Source organism: Aphelocoma coerulescens, chromosome 19, assembly GCF_041296385.1.
Source record: "Aphelocoma coerulescens isolate FSJ_1873_10779 chromosome 19, UR_Acoe_1.0, whole genome shotgun sequence".
Taxonomy (NCBI): domain Eukaryota; kingdom Metazoa; phylum Chordata; class Aves; order Passeriformes; family Corvidae; genus Aphelocoma; species Aphelocoma coerulescens.
In genome coordinates this window covers 4,641,996-4,665,799 of record NC_091032.1, presented here as the reverse complement: position 1 = coordinate 4,665,799, position 23,804 = coordinate 4,641,996, and the positions used below count along the sequence as shown (strand labels likewise).

At 42.5% G+C, this 23,804-nt stretch overlaps 1 protein-coding gene across 8 annotated transcripts in view; it reads right to left on the bottom strand.

The window, feature by feature from the left end:
* CUX1 (cut like homeobox 1) overlaps positions 1-23,804 on the bottom strand; it is a 271,185-nt gene that overhangs the window by 217,029 nt on the left and 30,352 nt on the right. For all 8 annotated transcript variants that reach the window (XM_069033261.1, XM_069033258.1, XM_069033259.1 and 5 more), the window contains exon 2: positions 3,642-3,752. In XM_069033261.1, the coding sequence (XP_068889362.1) occupies positions 3,642-3,752 (111 nt within the window). The remainder of the gene's footprint in view (positions 1-3,641; positions 3,753-23,804) is intronic.

Sequence of the window (23,804 nt, the reverse complement as noted above, 5' to 3'; positions counted from 1 at the left end):
GCTTTTCAATGGTTAAAACAGAAATGGGCAAGCAAAAAGTGGTTACTGGAATAAGAATCTGGGTAAAAACAAAAGCAAAGTTATCAACATTAGGAACTATCAACACTTTGTGCCAAAAATTATTAACCTGTGCACCTGAAATTATCTGGAGACTAAAAAACCCCAACTCTGAAAGCTGGTCATTCAAAGATTTCCTTATTCACACCAGAATTGGCATATGAGGACAGAATTAGGTAAAACAAGAATTTCACAGGGGTTAAAATACCCCCAAAATATCTCAGCTGGTCACAACAGTTCAGGATTTGTCACTGTAAGAAAATAATCATCTGATGCAGGCTGGCAATTCACATGATGTATTTTGAGATGCCTTCCAAGTAACAGTCATGTAAAATTGATGTTTCAAGTAATCTCCTGACCAGTCTCAGCCTTCCACAGTAGCTGCTCAGGGGGAAACAAATTGAGACTGAAAATACTCCAAAACATCTATGAGCAGCAGGTCTGACACGACCTCCTGAAAGGTGTGAGGAGGTAAAGAGTATTTTTGCAATAACAGGTTAAGAACCCTTTCTAGAAGTTTCTGCACAACCACCACGGAATTTTCTGTTCACATTAAGTTCCCAAACATGAGATACTTCTTCCCAGAGTCGTCTCCCAGTATGCCAAGACAGAAATAGTATTTTAACATTTTTAAATACCAAAAGCCCTAGGGTCATTCCTCTAAACATGAAAACTTTGTATTGCTTTTGCAGCAATTTGGTAATTTGCAAGGAAGGCAGAAATGACCCAAATAGATCTGTCACAATTTTTAAAGTAAAAAGAAACAGAAGTATCTTCAACTTTTTTTAGTAATTGTTTGAATCCTTTTCTGCTGCACAGGAGATAACTTTCAAGCAGATATTATGGAAAGTCTAGAGGCAGCAATGAATAGGAAAGTCAAGGCAATCCACACTTGTCTCCTGATTTATGGTGGGACTGGCAAGGGCAGAGGAAAAGAGATGCTGGCACAGCCTAAACCAAGGCTGCACTGACAGGGATGCAAGCAGGGTGAAACACAAAATGGAAAGTACAATTCTGAAACAGATTGTTACATTTAACAATTCCATCTTTGTGGGTTTGTTTCTTTTTTTAATGCCAAGAAAGTTGTTACTTGATCGTGGAAATCTGAATTGAGCTGTACACTGGGTTATTTATCTATCTGAAGAACATTCTGCATCTGAGCTGGTTTCCTACCACAGAACTCTTTTGTTATGAAAAAGAGCACAGTGGATGTTTTAGGAACATAAATGTATCAGTTTCGAGATGCCAGTGGCTCCCTGTGCATTCCCTGTCCATCCCAAGGATGTTTCCCATTCTGGGGAGGCTTCTGGACAAAGCTGCAGTTACTCATCCTGACTTCTGATTTCCAGCTGTCTCCCAAAACTGTGAAGTTTTGAGAAATGTTCATAGACCTCCCTGCTTTTTGGGAGTGCAAAAAACAACTGAAGGTGAGCACACACTGCACAAGCTTTAAGTTCTGTGTGAGGAGGAAATCCAGTGCAGTTTTCCAGCAGGGACAGCTGGACACCCACATCTACCACACCAAATCCCTTGGACAGGACAGAGCTTCCACATCTGAGCTCCCTCCATGCTCCTGGGGCAAAAACTGCATCTCAAGTTGGCTACAGCTGCCCATTCCTACACTTCAGATACTTTCTTCTAATCCTTTGATCCCATTTTCAGCCTTTCTCTCTCAGAGAAAGAAGAAGTTGCTCTTCAGAAACAAAGCTGCAGAAGAGAACCACAGCAGAGAAGGCAAAGAAAGAACCTAAAAAATCCATGCAAGCTTATAAATGAGTGTGGTTCCACAGGGGTCCCTGGACAAAAGAGGATGTAGAATCTAGCACAGACCCCAATTTCCTCAAACACTGGGGATGTTCAGAGTGTTATTTTGAATGTAGTCCCAGAATAAATGAAACCCACATATTCTGGAAGAGAATAGAGGCTACAGAATTGTATTTTGTAAACTAATATTTAAAACCTTCCCATCAAATGATTTAAATTCTGTATCCTCCTTACTGGAAAGGACTAATTGTATATAATTTCCCACTATATCTCTTAAAGTAATTACAAGAGGATCTATTTGCCTCTGTACATTCCTCTCCCACTGAGTTACCAAGGTGCTCTCCCAATGCACTTTAAAAGTGTAGTGTCTTGGGGTTTTTTGGTTTTGTTGCTCCCTTTCTGCTCCACAAAAATAAAACTGGCTTAAAGAAATCTCCTGAAATCTGCAACATGCCATCAGATGGGAGCTGGCAGCTACAGCCACATTCTGAAGAATTTGTCATTTTCCTTATAGGAAAAAAAGGAAGGCAGCAGGAAACAAGTTAGGTTTTGTAGTATGAACTTGAGCTTCCAGCAAACAATTGAAAATGTGGCCCCAGAATTCCACGTATTTTCTGGATTCTGCACAATTTCCTATACCCTCCACATTCTTTCACTTCTCTCCTTCCTCCTTGTCTTCCTAACAGTTTGCAAAGTGCATCAACTCTCCCCCTCATAGCTCCTGAACTCACTCTTCAAATTCTTTTACTCCTTTTAAAAAGCCCTGTTCCTTCAAAGCCACAGTCCCCAAATTCTACTTTTTCTTCAAAAAGAATTGATTTCTGTCTCCTCAGGGCACTGGTTAAACAACACTGCCTCTCCCCCACGAGTCACTCCTGCTCCCACATCACCTTTCCCCTCTCTGGGTCAGCATCCCTCCCTCTGCACCCACAGGAAGCAGAGCAGCATCTGCTACTGGAGAAGCAGCAATAAAGGTTAGGAGAGCTGCCTGCTGCTTCCCTCCCAGGAAGAGGCTTGGAAGGAGCTGGTACTGGCATATCAGTTATCTGGAACTGGCTTTGGAATGCCACAACATTCCTGGATGAACAGATTGCTGGCAATCCGCAGGGAAAAAATACCCAAATCCACAAAACAAACAGAGGAGCCAGCCAGCCCTAAGCACTGCTCTGCTTTCAGGAGGCAACAAAGTGGGATTATCTGTGGGATTGAGGTAACTGCACATGCCTGTGCACAGACACACTGCACAAGCTCACAGGAAGAGTTTAAGCACTCCCAGCTTCTCACACAAAATATTCACCTTTCCCAGCTTTGCCCATTGGTCCCTGCAAGTTTTACCCCACAGCTGCTCCATGCACATTCTCCCAGGAGAGTTTGGCTCAGCCCTGACCTTGTGTTTCCAGTGAAATCAACAGCAAAACTTAATTTGATTTTTGATGGAAAAATGAGCATCTTTGAAGTTATGCCCTTGATATAGATTTATTTAGGCAGCGAAATGTCACTTTCTACATCCAAGTGCTCGGAGAGTTTGGATTGGCAAAGGAGTTTTTTTGCAATTCTCCAGGTTTTACATTATCATATAATTTAGAGCAAGCCTGTTTCAAGGCCGCTGTTGATGCTTCCTCTAAAAACATCAATCCATATTTCAGTATTTACAGAATGCAAAAGCTGCCTGATGAGAAAAACATCAGAGATAAGCAGGTTTAGATAAGGACCTGGCAATACATACAAAAAACTATACAAATAAACCATTAAGAAGAAATCATCACTTCCACTTGCCTAAGACCATCTACAGAAGAGACTGGGGTAGTTTTTCTCCTTACCTCTGGAGTGTTTTTCTTGAACTCACGACTTTGCTCAATAAGTTTTTTCCTGGACTGCTCACTTTCATCTTGCCGGTTCGCCAATATCGTTGCTGTGGTATCGAGCTCTCTCTGTTAAAAAAAAGAAACATAAACCAAAAAAAAAAAAAAAAAAAAGGGAAATACAGTCAGAGCTCTGTCACAGAAAAAAAAACCAAACAAAAAAACCCCTCATACATACATCATGTTATTGGGAATATTGAGCAGCACAGAACAAAGCACCAAGCTTCCAGAGAGCTGTCCTCCCGAATAACAGCAAATGAAGCTCTCTACAACCTTTTGCATTCCATCCTGCAACCAAAACATCACCATTTTTCTCAAAACTATTCATGGCTCCACCCCAGAGTTACACAGGACAGCAGCAGTGGCACACAGGACACACCTCCTAATAAATTCCCAAATCCAGTCAAGATTACAGATACTGGACATATTCAAACCAGGTTTATTTTCACCTGCCTGCTTTTTAAAGATATTGGTTTTCCCCCATTTGAGTTATCCTGTTAAAAAAAGTTATTAATTCAAATATTGGTTAACCTTATACCTGAATCTGGACTGGTTATGCTTCAGTCACTCTTAATTTCCTATGACATGCTGTATATAACTCCATACTGCCAGTGCAGTGCTCTTTTCCATTTAAGTCTGGCCTTATTTGAATACAAAATTATATTTTCCTTTTATTGGAATCTATTCCTCCAAGGTTATTAGCAGCTAGCTCCATTTCCTCTCCAAAACATATCTTTTTTTAAGCACCTGATGAACACCAGAGTATCTTCCAACAGTTTCTATTGAGCTAAAAGCACAGGTCCCACTGTTTCCCAGCTTCTTCCAAGTGTGTTATCCCCATCCCAGTTCCTGCACTCAGTGCTGTGCTTCCAAATGTCACCACAACAGACTGAATGGGTCACTTATCAGTGCCTAAACCAACAATACTCAATCTTCTGTGTCAGTTTATGCCTCTGCTGCAGCATTTCCACAGCACATGAAGAAATAAAGGCAAACCCATCCATTCAGATACAGACATCATTCCCCAAGTCACTGGGAGAACCAAGAATTCATAAAAGGAATTTGGCACTATTTTATTCTCTCATTAATACAAAAGGAGAAAAACCTGGCTCTTCATGAAAAGGAAGAATGATGTGCTAGAGCAAGACTACCTTCAACTCATCCCTCTGCCAACGTGCCTCCAACCTGCCTGCAAAACTCCCAGTATTCTCCACCAGAAATTTGCCACGCTCCTGGAATTTGTTCATAACTCAACCACCTCTAAGGGACCAAAAGCACAAGCCTGGGACCTCCTGTCAGGTCTAAGACCAGACCCCAAATAGGAGGTCAAGTTGCTGACTTGACAATAGATACAGACACTACTGTCTAAATACTCTGAAAAAGCCTAATTCTTCATTTTAGATATATTTTTGAATGGGTAAATCCTGGAAGGATGGACATGAGTCTTATGTAACTCCACAGTTTGACCTCTGGAGGGAAAATAAAAAGCCTTCTGTAGTTCCCAACTCAAGAGGACCAATATTTTTTCCCCCTTTAGGTTTATTAACATAAAACTAAGATTCTTTTTTTTCTTTTTTAATAAATATATGGACCATAGTTATACTAATCCTTAGAAACCAGCTCAGTATGACAAATGGATGTGAAGCCAAGCAGCGTGCTGGAGCTGGTGACCTAAATATTGTCACTGAAATGCTTAAAAATCCTTCTACATCTGACTTTGAGTAAAGAAACAGGAATATGTCCACCAGATCTTGGTTTGGAATTCTGTAACATATGTGAAACCTATTGCAGAAAAGTGGGAAATACTTAACAGTTGGATAAACCACATTTGAAATTCATCCCAGCTAAGTTTATGCAAGAAAAAAGAGCAACAGAAACCAATGTGGTTAAGCAGAACTATAAAGAGCAATATAACGGCTAAGCAGAAGGCTTTTAAAAAATATAAACAATCTGGTACGGCCAGAAACTTGGAAAACTATATTTAAAAAGGAAGCACACATTTAGAGCCAAGCAAAGAAAACACAAATCGTGAAGTAAGAAGGGAATTTCAGTCGAGCAAAGAACCAAGTGCTTTGGTTTCCGATATCGAGTGCTAGCAAGGAACCTGACCTATGGAAAAGAAAGGCTTTTAAAGACCTGTGCTTGCAAGTTTAGAGACAAGAAAGAAAAAGAGCTGATTAAAAAAAGAAGTAAAATTTCCTATTTTGTGCTACAATGAAGAGTCAGGTAGCAAATGACAAAGAACTTTCTCACCCTCACTGCTTGATTCATACCGGTGCCACGGCGCGCTTACGCCGGGCGCCTTCCCATTACCTTCTGAATTCCTTTTGGGACAGGTCTGATAATTCCTCACCACAAAACATTTCCTTCTGTGACATATCAGGCACAGACGTTGCCAAGGAGAGCTGCCAGCACACCCCTGCACCGAGCTGTCTGACTCTGGGGGCTGGAGCCCACGAGCTCCAGATATTGCACTGATGAGCAACTGAGAGTGTAAGATGCAATTCCAGCTGAGGAACCCCATGATCTAACCCCATGATCTGATACAAAATAAGATATTAAATCTGCAAGCCATGTCATAGTTAATAAGACCCATTCAAAACTGTTTGGAAAATCACTAATCTTTTCTTCCTTACTTGATTTGAACCATGTACAATGCAAGTTTCATTTACTTAAACCTAATAATAGATACAGGATTACAATCCAGATGCACTAATGGCAGATTTTTCATACTTTTGTGATTTAATCTCAAGAAATAGCCCAATTTGTTTAAAAAAATCAATGTGGCCAATGCATTATTTCTGCAAGCAAGCTCATTTTAAGGAGTAAATAGTAGTAACTTCAACATTTCAAACCTGAGTACTGTGTAACACTCAGAGGTAAACACCTTCCCAAGCCTTGCAATCACCCTCTAAGTAGGTAGCAAGTAAAAGGAGATGTAATTCTGCACAGAGAGAAGTGTCTTGGAGAGTCAAAAATAGGAGCCCATGTCTCAGTATCATCCTTCACACCTTTGAAATCAAAAGGGTTCCAAGGAAAAGCAAACAAAAACCAGGGCTCAAAGGTGTTGCAGCGGTGACCTGGCTGTGGAAAGGATTCAAAGCCTGGAAGCTTTAGTTCCACTGATTCAATACTGGCTAATGAACTTTCTGGCCCAAAATAGCCACCATTCAATCAGCCCTACAGAAAGGGAGTCACTGCTTGGAGCACATCTTGAGAGAGAACAAATAAGACCATTATCCCTCCCCCTGCCCCAAAGTCCCATTGATTTAGGGCAGTTCAGAGATAACTAAAGAACTCTCTCCAGGGTTTCTACTTTGACCCATTTCAACAAATTTACTGGGGGTGGGAGGAAGGCAGTGGGAGGAGAGGAGACAAGAAAGTCTTGTGCTCCTAAGTGTGGGAGTCATTAGAAGCAGTCCCCAGAAAACAAACATTAAAGGCTTTCTTTTAGGTAGTATAGAAATAAAAAATCTAAAACTAGGAGGGTCAATCCACTATCCAATGTAACAACAATCACCTTGGAGTGAATTTATGTTCTCTTAACACAGGTACTTCCAAACCCTGTTAGACTCTCTGTTCATCCTGTCTGTCACCCCATGGTGATATGGCTGCATGAGATCCACCAGAGCAGAGCCAGCCTGCTGAAAACATCCCATCCTTCCCCTCTTAATTTCTGCTGCATTGAATCAGCTCCCTGTTCAGGGCCCAGCTGTGCCCACAAGGAATTGCACCATTACAACAGGGAGTGGGAAAACACAGCTGGAGTGAGGGGGCTGTGGAATCCCCCTTTTTGGCACCAGCCTGCAATTAGGTTGACCCCAAGTAATTACGAAACTCCGGGCTCACTGCAGGCGAGTTTCAAGGTTGTTTTCCTTTATGGCTGACATGTCTTTGCCTACCAGATGCATTCCTTGATAATCACCCGGCAGCAGGTCTGCACCACTGACCAGTTCAGCACAACAAGTCCTTCCCTTTCCACAACAAGAAGATTCAAGTCAGCCCTTCCATTCCTGAGACCTGGGAGCTGCTGGGTGGCTGCTCTCAAAGTTGAGTCCTAAAAATTACTCACTTATGAAAATAGTTTCAGAAAGAAATTGAACTTTCTTGGATATTAATGAAGTTTCTGTTCCCTTGCCCACTTCTAACAGTTACTGGCCACTGCTCTGCCATGGGCACTTCACAACCAAAGAAACCACCACACTTCAGCATCCCAATTCCCCCAAAAGCTGCTCCAACAACCATAATTAGTCCTCAGTCTCTCCTTCGAACCAGTATTCCCATGGCTCACATGGAAGAAGTTACAAAAACTTGTAATAACTATCTGCAAGTACTGTGACCGTATCCCAAACTACTGTAATTCTCCCACATCTAAATGTTTAATCCTTGCTGCATTTACCATAAAACTCCTACACTGGAGCAACAAACACGTATCACAACTTTAAGACAAACTCAGATTATTTCCTGGTAGGCTTCTAAACATGGATGCAAAGCCTAGGCTGTGCCTTTGAAAGCTTTAAGTGTGACTGCAGAGATTAAGAGGGCAGCAGGAAGAATTTTTTCGTGGAAAAGGTGGTCAACCATTGGAATGGGCTGCCCAGGGAGGTGGTGGAGTCCCCATCCCTGGAAGAGTTCAAGAAACAACTGGACGTGGCCCTCAGTGCTCTGGCTTAGTTGGCAAGGTGGAGATCAGTCACAGCTTGGCCTTGATGATTTCAGAGGTCTTTTCCAACCTTAATGATTCTGTGATTCACCATAAACCTCATTTTACTTATTACAAGGACCGACACAAACCACAACTTCATGTAGATTAGGAATTTTCTACCAGTAAATGCAGCATTAACCACTTCCCCTGAAATCCTGTTTCTGTGTATTTAAGGTATTTCCCTTTATCACCAGTTCAATCAGTTCCCCAGTCTACTGATAATCTGCTACTGAAAGGAGTTTTCAGAAGTCTCATTTCTGTTTTCATCCTCTCACAGGATTGCATTTGTCAGATCTATCAAAGCTCTCAATGTAGCTTTTTGCAATTTTTAATTTCCTATTAAAGGAAAATTTCCCAGTGCCAGGATGACACCAGTGCAGAAGCGTCTGGCACAACTCCGCACACACACAGCCTACTTGTCTTGGGGAAATTTTACATTTCCCTAACTGCTCCATGAGGCAATCCACCCTTCAATCTCAAAACCTCATCATTTTCACCTGTCCAGAAGCCAGCGTACCGATTATAAAAGTATTTCAGAAATATTTCAGAAATTATAAACTGCTTTGAAAACTTGGTGTGTTCCTCTGGAAAAACAGAGCCACGTTCACCTGATAACGCTCTAGATTATGACTAGGGGAGAAACCACAGGGCTGACACTGGGAATTTTTATTAATGTCTGTTTTGACTGTAAAAGGCCAGCCCCAGTTCTAAGCTGAAAGTGTGTAGAAAGGTAAAACATTGTAAGGATTCTGTGAGCAGAGTTCGTGTCAGCCTTGCTGTTAAGCCCCTTTCTAAAACAAGCAAAAGGAAAGACCAGACAACCCAAAAAGAGCACAGCATCTCAAGAACCATGATCCCATCTTACAATTCAACAGTGACTGCTGAACAAATAACGAAGACCAGAGTACCTGTAATTTACACTCCCAGAGGAAGAAAAAAAATAGTAAAAACCCACAAGCATGAAAACATTTAAGAAGCATTTTGCCACTCAGCAAACTGATGCAAGTACCTTTCACACGCAGAATTAGTTAGAAAATTTCAATAAATGCATTTTATTTCCGCATACTGAAGTAATTTGACTCCAAGTAAGCTTTTAAACAAGCTTTAACTGGAACAAATTTAGTGCTCTGTGCAATGCTTTTGGGACAGGGAGTCAACGTGTGTGGTGGCCACTGCATAGAACAAAGAGAGCAAGAACAGAGGTGCCAATGGAGCCATCAATAAAATCATTCTAATTAGCAGGCTACTAAATAAAAACCCAAAAGGAAAATGTAAAAATAAGGAGTTGTGGCTTTGTCTGCTCACAACAACAGCCATGCCACAAATGTAGGCAAAGCCTATCAAACCATCTTGCAAGAGGGGAAAGGTAGCACTGGCTTTTCAAAAGGAGCTACTATCAGCAGAAAGCAGCCACACAAATATCAACGCCAGCAACAAATGCACTGCGAGGGGAAAAGCCTGGCAGAGCCAGAACCAAGATGATTACTCCTGTCTTTTCTTCTACACCTTGATTTCAAAACTTTTTAGGAAATGCAAAGAACTGGATACCATCCAGTGCCAAAGGTCTGTACTGAACAAGCTTTTTCTCTCACTCAAGAAAACAACGAAACATTGCCTATTTGTTTCAAAAGGCAGTTTTTCTTCTTCCAGCATTATTTACTCCCTCCTTCCATCCTCCTCAAACCGAGGTGCAGAATGACTGCACAAGTCCCAGGCCCGAGGGTCTCCAGCCCTGCTGACAGTGGCACCACGTGGGTGATGTGCTTTGACTCCTCTCCAGAAATGATGCTCAGGCTTCATTCACAGCACCCTCAATCTTCACCCCAAAGCTTCTCTCCTCCTCCTGTTCCTCAGTTTCTACCCCACACCGTCACTAATCCCTTTGTTCCCACAGGTCCACCCTCACCTCACCCCTACAGCAGCACCATTCACCTGAAGCATTGGGCAAGCTAAAAACCAGCTGCAGGGTGGATTTTACCAGACCCAGCAGCACTCCCTTCTCTCTGCATCTCCCAGCCTGCTCCTTTCCCAGCCTTCTCCCAAGCTGCTCTCCCACAGAAGCTCCACAGTGTGAAACCACCAGCTTCCATTACCTCACCCAAAGACCCGCAGTTTGGGCTCAATATACGGCAGAGAAACTGTCAGCAAACCCACTCCACCAGTTACTTAACACTCTGCTTGATTTTGCATTGCAGTTCATCACACTTTGAAAGGACATAAATTTGCTAAAAAGTGAGTGTTTGCTGGGGAGAGGGCTCCCTTGGTTTTGCAAGCACAGCACATCCACAGCCAGCCGGCTGCAGCTCCCGTCCCGCTGGGGAACTGCCTACAGCTTCACCCACTTCCCACACCATCATTTTCACACTCTTCCACTTAAAAGCAAAAGTTCAAACCGGTTGCTTTAATAGCTACAACAGAAAAAGCTAAAAAGTAATGAGTTAATTTAAGTGTTGCTGCAGTGAGTCTTCCCAGAAGGTAGGATTTCAGATGGATATAGCAAGGGGACAGTGGGAAGCAGCGAATGCTGCTCCAACTTGGAGGAATCTGCTCACCCACCATCCACTGGCCATGGAGTAAAATCCCAATACCACCCTGTGAACACCTGCTCAACTGCCCTGCGCCAGTTTTCTACAGATAAAATTAAGTTCATCACATACGAATTAGTTAATCATGGTGAAAGAAACAAAAAAATGCCTCAGCTTAGTATTTGTGACTTTCAGGACAGCTACAGGGTGGTGGGGATTCAAACTGCATCTTCTTCTGCCAAATAAAATAAATGATGGGAAACCAAAGGAAACCCACTGCTGCTTGCACAGCCCTTGCCTGGGCAAGACCCAGTGTAAAGTCCATCTGCTTGACCTCCTATCTCGCTGGTTGATCCAAGGCTGACCAAACCACAAGGCCAGCGGCCGTACTGACCATAGCTCTGACCACACCACAGCAGCCAATTACCCCATGGCTGAAGTGGCCACAGAGAACATAAAACCCACTCTGTGGAGATCATGGCACGCTGGGTCCCACCAGGGCCAGGCTGCCCTGCCCATCCCCTCCGCTTCTGTCACGGCTGGTCGGGGCAGGAGGAATGTCCCCTGTCCCCTCCTCAGCCCTCCACACACACGGGTGACAGGGAATAGAGAAGGACACTGAGAGAAAACCAAGAGCTTAACCATGTCTCTGATCCCAGCAAACTGGGAGCCAGGAGACACACAGCATCCATGAGCCATAAAACACGTTCACGGTGTTTCTGATCCCAGCAAACCAGGAGGTCCCAGACAGGAGAAGCACAGGACCCATGATCCACAAAACACATTTTTGGTAGACAATTTTAAAATGAGTTTCAGCCCTTAAGTTGGAAAAACATATAAAATAAAAGGCAATTAATTGATGAATAATTACAAAGTACTGAATGCACTGCTCTTGCCATTTGTCTGAAGCCCAAAAGCAGCAGCCCCGTGCTCAGGTGGAAGAGGATTACGCTGCCATTTTGTAATAACACACCTTCAGCAAATGTCTTACTTCCAAGGAAGATCACATTCATGAGCTACATTAAATAATTCTTTTGACCACAGATCAAAGTAAAACATAGTCTTAAAAGAGTGGTTTAAATATCAGAAAGTTCAACTCTAACTAAGCTCTGTTACATCATTTAAAGTATTGAGTTACTCCCCTTTCCAGCCTAAGCTGTGCTGGTAAATGAAGCATGACCAGGCTTAAAGCGAGACACGTCCTGTAACACAGACCAGGATTTATAACTTGCTATACAGGTTGCCACCAATAAATCAATAATATATGTACACACACAGGCGTGTTTCAGTGTGAGTTCTGGGAACCTGCTGTTTGAAAAAAAAAAATAAACTCAAGCTTTTTTGGTTTTATTCTAAGTGAAAACAAACTCATTGCTCAGCTTTTAGTCAACTTCGCCCAACTCCCAACTACACTGTCTTCTAGAACAAAAATTCACAATTCTTCTTTGATGAAATGTGTTGTTAATTTTAGTTTTTAACAAGGTTAACCATTACAGACTGAGTCCATCCCAGCCACCACTTAATAATCCTTCAGTCTACAAATGCAATTTCCAATCTCAAAGCTACTTCAGCTGTTTCCTAACATTGGGATATAAAATATTTACCAACAAAAATATAAATACACACTGAAAAAGCAACCTAAAAATACTTTTAAAACCACATTTCAACAAAGTAATTCCTTAAGGGATGGGAAAAAATTACCATGGACTTGAACTAATCACCTCGTGTTTTGCTCCCTTCTCATGTTTTTGGGCATTGCAGAAATGGGATAATGGATGAATAAACTATCCTACCATGACAAATATGGTTTGGAAAGATGGGGCTAGGCAGAACTTGGCATTTTTTGTTGTTATAAGTTTAAAATCCTTAACCACAGGCATGTACACTAGGGAAAAACCTATAAAATATATAATGGAAAAGCTATCCAGTGCCCCCTTTCTAGCAGGCCCAGTTTCACCTCCCTTTTTACTGCTGATCCAGAGACACATTTAAATTCTGATTTTCTCCTTCACTGGTGGCTGTTGCTGCCTGTGGAAGAGCTGCTTGACAGCTCCACGGAGCAGCGGGCACAGGACAGGGACAAGGAGGAAGCTGGATGGGGAACTTGTGTTAAGAAATCAGTAGTAACAAAAACAAGATCAGAAGAAAATTACTGGCAAATGAAATTGCTGTTTGATAAACAATTTAAGCAGGAAGAGTATTTGGCAGAGGGTTTCCAGGGAACGGTCCTTGACTCCTGACTAACATGCTTCCTCCCTTGGTCTGAGTTTGTTGACTTTCTGGGCATTGCTGTAAGGTTTAGGCAGTTTCCCATGATGGGAAAAATACAGCTTTTTTTTTGAGAAGTTGCCTGTGAATGCAACTGGTGGATGTTTTCTAAAAATGATAGATATAAATAGGAAACAAGAAAGCAACCATTTCTTTATTTAGGCTTTTCCTACTACTAAAAAGTCCCATTTAGGCATCTTAGTATCCTTTCTCATCTAAATCCCAAACAGTGACTCAGTCTGGCGTGACAACACACGATGCAAAATGTCTATCAGGTGTTCAATGCCAACAGCAAACATGACATATTTTGGACAATTAAAGAGAAGACCAGATTTTGAAGCCTTTCAGAGATTTTTTTACAGGTTTTTATGTTTAATCTGGATGATTACAGTCCAGCATAAATAAACACCAACCACACTTCACGCTGAACTGAAATCAAGAGGCAGAGGCGGTGGAATGCAGAATGCCTTTTCTAGGTGTTTCCCAACAACATATTGCAGTACTTAGTTAAGCTCATTTTCTGTGACATGAAAAGGAAAATAGCAGAATTGACTCATGAAGTAAAATTAGCTGATGTACAGTCACAAGGAGGCCGGATTGGAGCTGACAGCAGCCAGAACTGCATTTAACAAAAACTAACATGCTTTATGCTAATAATGGTGCTGGTTCAGAGCCACAAGGACTATTCTCTGTATTTTTAACATGGACTGACTGTTTTTAAACCAGCATTTCTAATAGCATACCCTAAAACTGTACATCAGGAATTATTTAAAGACCTTCCAGAAGCAATGTATTAAGGAAAGCATTCATAAAATAGTTGTTAAAGACTGCAAATCTGGCATTTCAAATCAGTAGATGCCCCCCAGGATGAGCACCAAGCCATGGACAGCCAATATCTACTCGCTCCATGATCACAACTAAGGTAGACAGGACAGCTAAAACACATTTTTTTAAAAATCTTTGTTGATAATTTACAGAATTCCGCCACTATTCACTGTAACAAATCACCCTAGAATGAAAACAACAGATTTAGCTGCAGTGGCACTGTCAACCTCGCTATGATACACTGGCACTAAAAAGTCCTTAATTTTGGCTATCAAATACAATTTCAATTTCTTGCACTTTAGGGCAGTAAAAACAATTCTGTGAAGACTCTGTGTTTACAATCCCGCAGTAAAGAATGCAGCTGTCTCAATCAGTGCTGATTGTCTGTTAATTAGCTCAGTTTTACAAGCTGATGGAACAGATTACTTCACTCCCTCCCCACACTCAGAAAGAAACTACAAATACAGTTATCTCCAATACAGTAATTTTTGCTTCCCGACAATTTGGGGAGGTAGAGGATGTACCAGGGACACAAGTGATCTCGTTACCAAGAAATCATTTATATTTGTGCCTTTTCCAGGCACGCTCTCATCCAGTGATTTTCAGTCTGTATATATAAATACACACACATCTCTCTCTCCTGTACAAAAACTGAAATAAAGAGCACCACTTTCTGATAAAATGGAAATACCTCCCCTCCTTTTGCTGTGGCTGAAACCAAGTAGATGATCTTCAAGGTCCCTTCTAACCCAAATTGTTCTGTGATTATCTAAGCCCTTCAGGAACAAAAGTCAGGTCCTCATGAACAATTTCCTATCTATATTTCATATTTAATCAGAAACACATTTTTGACCCCAAACCAGCATTGAATTTGGTGACCTAGAGCAACAGACTGCAGGTTTTTAGTGAACATCCTGAAGTTGCTGTTGCCATTCTCCATCCCCATGTGCTTTTTCAGCAAACCACAAATAAATAGCTGGATTACCTCTGAGCTACTCTCTCAGAATCACTGCCTCCAGTATCTCCATCCTTTATCTAGACACTCTTGAAGAGAAGCCAAATTTTAGCTTTCATACATGCAGACAAGAGGTTGGACACCCTCATCCAAATGCCAGCAAACACTTCTGCTGAGAAAACCGATGGAACACTATAAAGCCCCAGGCCTGACAGTATGAAACTGATCCAAAAATGCCTTTTTTGAGATGACACAACATGCTGCACATTATATCAAACAATAGAGGTTTCACTTTGAAACTGATTTTCTTTCTTGCTCAGTTTAGATCCTTCATGATTAGGAAAAGAGGAAAAAAAGATGTAGCTAAAGAACATGTATGTATTTAAAAGATAACTCATTTCTGGGTGTACATGTAGCTACTAAGGTTATTGCAGAAGCAGCAAGTGAACAAATATGAAACTCCACAAAACCATGGAATTATCAGACCACCAGAGCTGGGTTTTGGCAGTGTATTTGGGTGATAGGTACAAAGGATAATCTAACTAAAACAGTAATTTTTTTTCTACACAAAGACATCCGTAGACATCTGCCTAAAACCTCTAAAGGCTTTTCAGATTTCAGTACTCAAAAAATGTGAGAGTTTAATTTTTGCATTATGGACGGGCATCCAAAGCAGATCACTGAGTACCCCTTGCAGAAAATTCTCTGGATGCACAGAACCAGCACTGGGGGAAGAGAAAGAGAAATGCAGTGGTCACTCACATTAGGGATGTAAACCTGGACAATGAGGGAGCCAAGACCACCAACCACCAGCTAATGCCTGAGTACTTTTTCAGCTACTGTTTTTCTCTTAAATTTAGCAAAATCATATTTCTCAACCCTATAAGCACTTCTTTCACAAAATCATATTTCTCAAGCCTATAAGCACTTCTTTCACAACACCCAGAAAAACACATTTAGAATACAATCCTGGCTTCCCAAAGCTCTTCTGCAGACCAGAATAAAAATGGAGTGGAGGGGTGTGTTAAGTTTTGGTGGGAGGTTGGTTGTTTGTATTTTTTTTAAATAAAGGTTTTATTCTGATACTTCTTTGGTATGTTTTGTTGTCTGTTCCAGTCTGAGAGCTGCCTTACCCACTCAGGCCTGAGGATACCTAGTTGGCTTCGCCTCTAAACACCAAACAAAACACCTTTGCTGAACATGCAGCATCAAGTGCTGCATTTACATCCCTGACTTTTACTGCTACTCCAATGCTGCCTTGGCTTTCACGTGCCAGGGCACAGACAGTTACAGCCCTGGGAAGTTTCACCAGAGTTCCTCTTGAACTGGTGCCATCCCCTTGGCTGCCTGGCGTTGCGACATCCCAGTTGCATCCCATCTCTTCCCACACGGGGAGGAGGCAGAGGTGTGAGAACGCTGGGGACCAGGGCTTGGGGCTCCAGGGGAATCTGGCCAGGCAGCCACAGGAATGTTAGATTCCTGCTAGAAAACAGCAGTTTGGGAAGGGATTGCTGGCTGCTGTTTGATGTACCCCTGCAAAGGAAGCACTGCTGGTGAGCCCTCAGCACTATTCCACACATCATCTCTGGGTGTATGAGTTACCTGACTGTAAATCAATCTTTAATCTTTGTGTTCCACGTGCAGCCATCCACCTGCAGCTGCAGATGAAAAATCCCCAAAGGACCTGACAGCCTTTCCTCAATCTCCCTCAGCACTCAGCAGGACACTGTTTAGGGCTGAACTGGCACAGGTTTGCTGTGGGATGGACCCTGAAACGCTGGGAAATGTTTGGGAAGAAGCAAAGCGTGTTACCTCAGTTACTTCTTCAGGGCACCACCATTACAGAAGCTACAAGGCAAAACAACCTCCTACACACACTTTCCTATTTTTGTGTAAAGCCTCACTTGATCTGCTGCTCCATCCTTCATGCTTTGTATTTGATACATTTCTTGACAGATAGATTATGCTCTAGAAAATTGTCCATGATAAAAGGGGAGAGGGACCTACATGGTGAGGTTGGGAATTATGCTTTCAAAGCAGTACAGTTTCTTCTGTGTCTGCCCAAGCAGTAATAGGGAGAGCAAAAATCACCAACAATTAGATGAGAAATAGACTCCTCCTTGCCCATCTATCCACAGGGACTGCAGCAGCCCTGCACTGCCTGCCCTGCTCCCCCATTACCATAGGTAGGAGATATTTAGAGAAATGATGCAGAATGCTTTTCCTTCTTTTGACACTCCTGCAGCGTGCCTTAATGTTGTGCTTTAATCCAGCCCTTTGTGGGTAAGGAATAAAACTACTGCTGCATTTTAATACTGACTACACACATCCGTCAAAAAAACCAAATATACAAAGTGCCCTAAATACTCAGCCAAAACAGAATGACAAAATTACACATTACTTCTGTCATTACATGCTCTCCTTTACCATATGTCTAAGGTAAGCAGAATGCCACCTACATAATGGATTCAGCCCTGGAGTAAGGCTGGACTGCCGAGGCTGGTGAACCTGAGGTAACACTCCATCACTTATTTACTGCATCTCTAAAGCATTTCAGATTCTAAGCTGAATATATATTTCACACAGTACCAAAACTTTTAAATATCCACAGGAAGATTTCATTTTTATAGGCAATAAACATTAAATCTAAAGGACTGGAACATAAAAAGTGTTTTAATACCATATAAATCACCTTTCCCTAGACAGAATAAATCTCTGAAGGTTTTAAGGACTGCAATATAAATTTTTATGGCAAATTATCTACATAGGAATTACTTGCACGAGATGCACTTTCACTTCTCCCTCTCATTTGCATAGTGCTGACAATCTTTTCAATCAAAACGTTCAATCCAATTTGGGAAGTCCAGAACACAATGTGCAGCAATGCTGGGCTAAATGCTGGGTGGTTGGTTCCTCCTTCTCTTCATCAGGAGTTTTCCAGCTGCTGCTCCCTCTATCAAATACAGAGGCTGGCTTTGCAGAGGTAACACCAAGATGTAAAAACTAAGGCTCAGGTGAGTAGCTACATCCTCTTGCAAAGCATTTGTTGACCTTCCTAACACAGAAGCCTTCTACAAGGCCTGGCAACTAAGAGCTCATTGCATACTGCAGGCAACACTCTGCTAAAGCAAAGAGTCCGAATTGGGAGGGTCTGAATTAGGGAGGAACTGCCAGAATCATTCTTTGGGATGCTCAGAAGGGGCATTTTCATTGCAAAGTTGGTACAGCACTGAGAGGTCATGATGGGGGAACTCCATCTGTGGGGAGCCCCAATGGTCTGCTAGGACAAAGACACAGGATGGGTGACAGGCCCTTCTCAGGCAGGAAATCAAGCATCATGCTGGAGATTCCTCCCAATGGCAGGATCTTTCCTTTGGATGCCTCCAAAGAAGACCAAACTGAAGGAGATGATGCCCTCAGCCAGGTTTCACGGCTCTGACTTCCAGCTAACCAGTTAACAGCCACAGAAGGTGAGAGGCTGAGCATTTTTCCTGGTGAAACAATAAGAGCTCACTCCCGAGAGCTTCTGTCCCAGCCTGTTGGCACAAACACTTCCTCATAACTGAAGCACAAACATGCACTAGATGTGCAATTCCCGAGTCTCCAAGTGCACCCATCCTCAAAGGAGAGGCTCCTAGAGGTGTGGTGTACCACTGTTACCAAAAATACTCAGGTTTATTCACCGTTTCATTACAGCAAAAAATGTGCTGACAAGGATTCTCATAGAAACAGCCAGAATTAGTTCTTGGAAAACCTCCTGTTGCCTTGGAGTCAGGTCTGAAACGTGCTCAGGACTCCACCGAATCCTCCCCTCGGGGCAAATCAGGGCAAATACAAAGTTAAAGCAACTGAAGAACAGCAAAGTCACAAGGGGGGGGGGGGGGGGGAAGTAAAAAAAAAAAAGTAGGAAGTATGCAAAGAGAGCTAAGAATAGCACAGCTTTATTTCCAATGTATATTTCCCTTAGAAAATATTTTCAGGACTTCTGTCCTACCAATCAAATTAAGATAACAGAGCAGAGCAAGAAACACAAGTTGGTTCCCAGACGGTTTCCTATGCTTCAAAGGTATTTATTTAATAAGTACCATGTATGGATAAAATGAGATCATCAGCCCAGTCATAAGATGGTTCTCCAAATTTTTAATGAAGCCCTGCAGTGTGTGATTTACAGAGTGATGGTTGGTGCACGCTGACTGCAGGAAGCAGCAGCCCCGAGTGCCAGAATGCCCCGAGACTTGCAGGGTGTGAGATTTCTGCTCCAGGAGGGGAAGGGAAGAGACCACTGAAATGTATGAAAGTCAGGGACTTGCAAAATAAAAAACTGCAGGGTCATTTCCAAGACACAGAGTTTTGGCCAATGAAATGAGGTATTTGCTTTCTATCTGATGAAGGAGTGAAGTGACATAAAGCTTTCTTCCGTATGATTTCACAAGCTTTTATTACTTTCCTGAATTATCTTTGAATCTAGAGGATGGAATATTATTTTCTTTTGAAATATCAGGTTGTTTCTAGTCTTCCCACTTGTACAATCCACAAAACCTATTAACATTTTCAGTAATTAATGCTAATACTTGAGAAAAAAAGCCATTGTGTTAAGAAATGCTTTAACAAGATCAAGAAAGAAAACAAGTGCTTCTCAGACTGTACATAATTTATTTTGCTACATAATTATTTTTTTTCCACAGAAAACCACGTAGGGACTACGTTTCAATGTGTTCAGCACTCATCTTCATTATTCCCTATTCTCTCTTTCCCCACAAGTGCAAATTTTACAAAAACATTTATTTTCTTCACCACAGAAAACTAAACACTTACACAGACCAGTTCCTCTCTGAACTTCCCTTTTCAGGGCAGGGAAAAAAAGGGGGGAAAAGAGCTTTTGGCCTTTTCTCTGCCCATACTCTTAAAGAGTTTGATAAATAGATTTTTCTTTTTAATACTTTGAATCCAGGCCTAATTTGTTTAGTTGGGCCCCTGCAAGGATGAGTTTCAAATGCTCCAGGATCACAAATATTTCTATTTGAGGCCTACAATGATGCAGCTTTGCAAGGGGGATATCAAGGCTGGCTCACCTGGCTCTCCAAACACTGTAAGAGCACTTGGATGAGTTCAGCACACAGGAGCAAGAACCAGGACTTCACTTTAAGTCAGGCTGATGAACTTAATCATACTGGAACCAAGACATACTGAACTGGAAAGTCTGAGTCAAGTTGTGGCTGCTTTCCCAAGCAGATCATGAAAGAATATTCAGCCCTAAACTTAGGGCAGCTCAACTATGTATTTTATAGGATATTTATCTATGAATCAGCAGATCACAGACTTGAAGGCCAGACATTCTTCCCACTCCAGCCTTTAGTCATTTGATCAGGAGAGCCAAGAAAGAACACAGAGAAGTTTATACCAGTTCTTTTCAGAGGAAAACAAAAATGAACAAAAATGAAGGGTTAAAACAATTTAAATAAATAAGGAAATCAGCAAGCCTGAAGCTAGCAAATAGAGAAACTCCAACAGGAAGAAGCAGGGATCTGAAATGCCAAGGCAAACCACGCTTGCTGCTTTGGGGTGGGGTGGAGGGCATCTCTAAAATAACTACCTTTTAAGCAGCTTGAGCTTACTGTCAACCCCCCTGGCTAAAGCACACAACCAAAAGGCAAGTGAATTCCTTGGAAAATGAATAATTTTCAAGATGAACTGAAAGTTGAACAAAGGTTGGGTACATGGGTCAGAAGGGGCCCTTCAAGCCCACAGAATTCACAAGAACTGCTGAGCACAAGCTGCAGTTGACAGATGTGGCTCCATCTCTCCAGCCCCTCTCCTCACATTCCTTCACCATAGGGAGGGTTTTTCACCCAGGAAAACCCCCCAGTTGAAGAAAAAAATAAAATCCACAGACTACTGTACATCCTGCTATAATTTGGCAACAGAAGGTGGCACAGACTGCTCAGCACTTTGGGAAGTAAGATGTTTCTGTCCACTAAAGTATGATTTTGCTGTAGTAAGTTAGTCATTTGAACTTAAACACTGCTGAAAATAAATGCAAACCTAACCCTGGCCACAGGCACCCCCAGCAGCTGGGAACTGGCTCCTGAGTTTGCCTGAAGAAAGGCAGCACTTTGTGTGTGCCAAGGGCACAGGGACAGACGGGGGATTAGAGGCACCCAGGGCTGGGGCTTGGTTTGCTCTCCATGGCTTTGTGCAAAGGCTGTGCTTAAGTGCCCCCAGCAAGCCCCATAACTGCAGTGTGGGCCCCAGACTGGGCAGTTTGGGTGCAGAAGGATAGGACAGAACTTCAACGTTGGCACCTTCTTCAGTTCCTTACCCTAAAATAATGTGGGTGTTTGTGGAAAACTGCAATCCAAAGCCGAAACCACAGGGCCTTGCTGGATGGTGCTGACAAGACCAGAGCATCTGCTGTCAAGTTTAATGAGTTCCCCCAAAGCTACACACAAACCTCAGAGAAATCTGTAAAACAATTTTTTTTTTCCTTCTGGGTCAGTTCTGGAGTTGACTTTTCTCCAGTCTTTGCCCCTAAGGAATGCCTCAGCTGTAAAGCAGAAGGAATGGAGATGCATGGCATAAACATGAATGTGCTGTCAGAGGACTGCTGCTCAGAACTTCAAACACGTTGCCCCATGGAAAAGATGAAATTTTTAATTCCAATCCCAACTCTGTGAAAGATAAGGTTTGCAGTGCCATCAAGACCCAGACAGGATACCCAGTGACTTCTGGGCAACTCATCTGGCGTGGGTAGGTCTGCTCAACCATATGATCAAACTCCATTATTCCTCTTCAAACATATGCAGTAACTTCCTCAAGCAGAAGTTCTCCCACATGAGGCAGCCAGAAGGTTCTAAATAACAGCCCAAATGCTTCATCCCCTCCCTACACACCATGGAACATCCCAGACTTCACGTAACATCACAGACCCAGCAAAAACAACCTTAAGTCTCCCTGGCACAGGTATGTATTTTGGACATAACATGAGGATTAAAAGTTCTAAGACTCAGGCCGTGCTGTTCAGTACTTTTAAAATACATATTATCATCTAAAGAAAACCATATTTCTGTGTGAGTAATGACACACTCTGCCCTTGGAACCCTTCCAGCGCTGGGCTGCAGCTGAGTGCTTAGCCAGGGCTCTGAGGATGAGATCCTGGCCAGGCTCAACCCTAGATGGCACTGCTTATCACTCCTTGGCATGCTTCTCCTCTGCTGCCGGAGCCGTGCCAAAGAACATGCTCATCACACACAGATTATGCACTCAAGGCAGACGCTGACACCTCAGCACCTGCAGGGCTGCTGTGGCCCTGTGGAGCTGTCCTGGGCAGGGGGACAGAGCAGCAGCCCCAGTGCAGGGACACCAAGTCACTGGCACAGCCCAGAGCTGCCAGCAGCCTCTACACGCCCATGGCTGTGACTGGGGACAAGCACTGCTCAGCCCACCGGAGCCCAGTGGGGACATCTGCTCCTGAAGAGCAGCTTGATACCTGCCTTTGGGACAAATATCAAAGGAGATGCCTTGCTCTAGAGAGTCAATGAATAAACTCTCTAATTATTTCTTATATAATCCACTGCAAAAAAACAATACCATCACAAAATGTCAGAACTCTGGTATTACAGATGCCCCAACACTGCTCTGTTCTGTACAGCAGAAGGTGCCGGAGCAATTTTATTTGAAATATATTTTACTCAAATAAATGCCAGAATTATAATATCTAACCCACTGTGAAAGAATTAAAGTAGATTTGATCACGGCCATTTTCAGAATACCCCATGACTGGCTGGTGCTTTTCAGGTAACACAGTTATAGCCTCCATGCTAATCCCTCTTCCTCCCCCCTTTTCCTTTTCTAAATAGTTGTTCACTTTTCTACAGAAGCAAAGGATTTTTTCATTTCAGGACAGACTCTAGGGTTCTCATTATTTTCTGCAGAAAACTCTGAAGTAGGAACAAACAAATCCTCTCCTGTTGCTGCCCCGAAAGGATCTCAACTCCAGCTGACAGCACAGGGCTCTGCCCTCCAGTTTGAAAACGTCCCCTCATCCCTGGCTGTGCAGCACCAGCACTAAGCACCACTTGAGGAAAAAGGGCATTTGTTGCTCCCCCATCACAAACAAAAACTGAGAAAAGGAACTTATCCTGATGCTTTTTATAACCCGTGATGTTGTTTAACTGTCAGAGATTATTATAATTTCAGATAGATTTGATAATAGTTTTGACACAGAAACACAGGTACTTTTTTGTTTTCGGGAGATTTGAAATGACAAATCAACCCACTGTCAGTTCATGGTCTTGCCTCTCTACTCTGATTTATTTACTTATTTCTACTGTCAGTGAGCCAAGCATGGGGGAACATTATCTGTAAGGGTGACCCGGTAAATAGGAGGGACTGGGACTTGCTGGAAAACAAGCCAGGAATGCTCAGTGCTCCCTTCACATGTTCTTCACCCATCCTTCCCTCTGTGCTTCAAAATTCCCCTTCAGCAAGGGGGTTTTTGTTACCAGAGAAGAAATTTGGCAAGGAAAAGGAGCTCATTGCCACTCTGGTTCAACTCCAGCACCAAGATGCTCACAGCAGACTCTGTCTTAAGTGCCAAATTTGAGTGAGAATTCCAAGTCTCAACTTGCACAAAATCCTTTTAAGATACCCTGTCTGCAGACACACTAAAGGTGGCCACCAAACAGTTAAAACAGTCATCAAATATGGCAGGGAAGTATTACAAAGATTGATAACTGACAGTGCTGTTTCAGAACTGAAGGTTGAGAATTACAGTGAAGTTTTAAGGAGCTGCTTTCTGTCTTCTCCATAAAACCATAAAGTGGATTCAGTTAAAGTCCTTCCAG